The following is a 4,001-nucleotide window of genomic DNA, read 5'->3' on the forward strand; positions in this document are numbered from 1 at the left end:
CATCATCATCATCATCATCATCATCATCATAATCATCATCAGCACCATCATCATCATCATCACCGCTATAATCACACCAGTCACGTTATCCTACCTTCCCAGCCGCCCTCACAGTGCAGGTTGCCGAGGCGAGAGCCCTAAGTCTCCTCCCCGCCCTACTGGACACTTCCTCCACGTCCTCACACCAACAGGCGACGTCTTCTCCAAGACCTAAAGACTTCGACTCTGGGAGCACCCTGTCGCCCACACCCACCTCTGCAGTTCCCCCTTCCTCCTCTGCTCCGAAGGAATCAATCGATTATTCGACAGAACGACAACCGTACACAGCTCGTAGTTCCACTGACTATTCGTCTGCTTTGCCGTCTAGCTCAAGTGCTGGCAGTTCCGAATCCTCCACTGGGCCATGGTCTAGCACCCCTCCAGGTTTCTCTGGGTCAAGCACTCCCAGAGACTATGGGTCATCAAGCACTCCCAGAGACTATGCGTCATCAAGCTCTCCCAGGGACTATGGGTCATCAAGCTCTCCCGGAGACTATGGGTCATCAAGCTCTCCCAGAGACTATGGGTCATCAAGCTCTCCCAGAGACTATGGGTCATCAAGCTCTCCCAGAGACTATGGGTCATCAAGCTCTCCCAGTGACTATGGGTCATCAAGCTCTCCCAGAGACTATGGGTCAAGCTCTTCCACTCCCAGAGACTATGGGTCAAGCTCTCCCAGACCCTATGGGTCAAGAATTATAAGAGACCTACGGTCGAGCATTCTCAGAAACTATGCGTCATCAAGCTCTCCCAGTTACGATGGGTCAAGCTATCCCAGTTACTATGGGTCAAGCAGTCCCAGTTACGATGGGTCAAGCTCTTCAAGCTCTCCCAGTTACGATGGGTCAAGCTCTCCCAGTTACGACGGGTCAAGCTCTTCAAGCTCTCCCAGTTACGATGGGTCAAGCTCTCCCAGTTACTATGGATCAAGCTCTCCTAGTTACGATGCGTCAAGCTCTCCCACACCCTATGGGTCAAGCTCTCCCAGTTACGATGGGTCAAGCTCTTCAATCTCTCCCTTTTACGATGGGTCAAGCTCTCCCAGTTACGATGGGTCAAGCTCTCCCAGTTACGATGGGTCAAGCTCTCCCAGATCCTATGGATCAAGCTCTCCTAGTTACGATGGGTCAAGCTCTCCCAGATCCTATGGGTCAAGCTCTCCTAGTTACGATGGATCAAGCTCTCCCAGTTACGATGGGTCAAGCTCTCCCAATTACGATGGATCAAGCTCTCCCAGTTACGATGGGTCAAGCTCTCCCAGACCCTATGGGTCAAGCTCTCCCAGTTACGATGCATCAAGCTCTCCCAGTTACGATGGGTCAAGCTCTCCCAGTTACGATGAGTCAAGCAGTCCCAGACCCTATGGGTCAAGCTCTCCCAGTTACGATGGGTCAAGCTCTCCCAGTTACGATGGGTCAAGCTCTTCAAGCTCTCCCAGTTACTATGGGTCAAGCTCTTCAAGCTCTCCCAGTTACTATGGGTCAAGCTCTTCCACTCCCAGAGACTATGGGTCAAGCTCTTCCAGACCCTATGGGTCAAGAATTCCAAGAGACCTATGGTCGAGCATTCTCAGAAACTATAGGTCAAGCTCTCCCAGTTACGATGGGTCAAGCTCTCCCAGTTACGATGGGTCAAGCTCTCCCAGACCCTATGGGTCAAGCTCTCCCAGTTACGATGGGTCAAGCTCTCCCAGTTACGATGGGTCAAGCTCTCCCAGTTACTATGAGTCAAGCAGTCCCAGTTACGATGAGTCAAGCTCTCCCAGTTACTATGAGTCAAGCAGTCCCAGACCCTATGGGTCAAGCAGTCCCAGTTACGATGGGTCAAGCTCTCCCAGTTATTATGGGTCAAGCAGTCCCAGTTACGATGGGTCAAGCTCTTCCAGACCCTATGGGTCTGGAATTCCAAGAGACCTATGGTCGAGCATTCTCAGAAACTATAGGTCAAGCTCTCCCAGTTACGATGGGTCAAGCTCTCCCAGTTACGATGGGTCAAGCTCTCCCAGTTACGGTGGGTCAAGCTCTCCCAGTGACGATGAGTCAAGCTCTCCCAGATCCTATGGGTCAAGCTCTCCCAGTTACGATGGGTCAAGCTCTCCCAGTTACGATGGGTCAAGCTCTCCCAGTTACGATGCTTTTAGTTCTAGATCTTCCACACCTTCTAATTACTATTCGTCATCAATGTCCTCTGAGACGAGTACTCAAAGTAATTTCGATTCCTCATCGGTATCTTACGAGCCGAATACTAGAAGCAACTACGATTCCACATCAGCCTCTTATGAGTCGAGTAGTTCCCCATCGGACACATTTGATTCAAGCACTTCCAGTTACGATTCCTCAACGCCGTCCTATGAATCGAGTAGCTCCAATTACGATTCCTCATCCGTGTCCCAAGAACCGAGTACTCAAAATAATTACGATTCCTCAACAGCGTCCTATGAATCGAGTAGCCCTAGTGAGGTTTCCACATCCGTGTCTTATGAACCAAGCACTTCTAATTACGATTCCTCATCAGTATCCTACGAGCCGAGTACTCAAAGTAACTACGATTCTTCATCCGTGTCCTATGAATCGAGTACTCAAAGTAATCACGATTCCTCAACAGGGTCACCTGAGCCAAGCACTCAAAGTAACTAGATCTAGGTTAAAATTCTTCTTCAGCATCCGATTAGTGAAATGCTCCCATTTACTATATTATTATTATAATAAATATTCTCATTACCTCCTTTTTAGTTTTCGTAAAAGTTGTACGGCACTTATAAGGTCGTGTAAGTGCCGACGATTAGAGGCGTTACAAGAGAGTAACAAACACCAAATAACAACTGGTAACAATTAATAACAACTGATAACGACAAATAACAACTGGTAACAACAAAATTATTACGACACAAATCAACACAAACGTCCAAATTATTTTTTTCTAGATAATTTGATACTTTCGATTTTATTTTCGATTTGTAAACAAATTTTAATGAAAGTGAACAAAAAAAACAACCAAACAGCAACAACAACAAACAACAACAAAATCAAGAGGGGACGCAACTCCAGCAGTCATCGCTAATGAATAGTCTACTCGCAGTAGTCGCTCGTTGCTCGGAGTTGTGCACGTAAAGTAGGGGCCTGGTTGACTACAGAAATATTGATTTTTGAGGCTGGAACCAAAGTATTTTCGTGTTATCATTTGTTATTAAATTGTTGTTATCACTTGTTATTTGTTGTTATCAGTTGTTATTTGTTGTTATGTGTTGTTATCAGTGTTGTTATCTCGACAAAGATAAATAAATGTACCCAACAAAAATGACAACAGTGAGTCAATCTCCAGAGTGTCTTTGTACCATCGTGAAGGGGTATTGTGAGTGGAAAATGTCAACTTTCTACCTCGTTTCTTCCATAATTATAGAACGCCCCTTCTCTTATCACATCATCAATATTATTATTATTGGTTGGTACGCCGATCATTAGCTTATCGTTGCAAAATTGTGGGATTCAGTTTTTTAACTACGCAGCCTTCATTGCCCCTTCTTTGTGCCTTTTTTCCTAAAGCATGTCATATTTTAATCAGACTCATGTTTATGAGAAACAATAAAATCTTTTCATATGCAATGTGTCTTTTGCTTGTTTGTTTTGTGTGGGGGGGGTTTTGTTGGGTTTTTTTTTTTTTGGTTTTTCAAGTTCATAAATTAGTATAGATTATTAGTTTGTTGTTTTAGTGGAGTTTTACGGTACTCACAACTGCATAAGATCGTATGAGCACCAAGGGGTGGATGTGAACAGAGAAGAAAAGACCATACAGGGAATCAGACTTACTCTGCCCACCTCTCTAGCCTCAATAGCACAAAGTCTGCTTCGACTATCATGGCACCCCGGAAATTGCATTTCACAAGAGAGTGACGAACATGCAAAAGAAATAGAGGAAAAATGACGATAGTAAGGATGAGGAAAGAAAAAGCAGCAGACCCCCCC

General features: G+C 45.6%; 1 protein-coding gene across 5 annotated transcripts in view; it reads left to right on the forward strand.

The window, feature by feature from the left end:
- LOC101847149 (uncharacterized serine-rich protein C215.13) overlaps window positions 1–2,771 on the forward strand; it is a 5,134-nt gene extending 2,363 nt beyond the window's left edge. The window contains exons 2-3 of one of the 5 annotated variants that reach the window (XM_035972557.1): window positions 103–1,237; window positions 1,622–2,771. In XM_035972557.1, the coding sequence (XP_035828450.1) occupies window positions 103–1,237; window positions 1,622–2,675 (2,189 nt within the window). In that variant the 3' untranslated portion in view covers window positions 2,676–2,771. Of the gene's footprint in view, window positions 1–102 lie in introns of all 5 variants that reach the window. The other 4 variants (XM_005108983.3, XM_005108984.3, XM_013088418.2 and 1 more) reach the window with 4 other exon arrangements.
- The last annotated feature ends 1,230 nt before the right edge of the window (window positions 2,772–4,001 follow it).

Source organism: Aplysia californica, unplaced genomic scaffold (genome assembly GCF_000002075.1).
Source record: "Aplysia californica isolate F4 #8 unplaced genomic scaffold, AplCal3.0 scaffold00740, whole genome shotgun sequence".
Lineage (NCBI taxonomy): Eukaryota > Metazoa > Mollusca > Gastropoda > Aplysiida > Aplysiidae > Aplysia > Aplysia californica.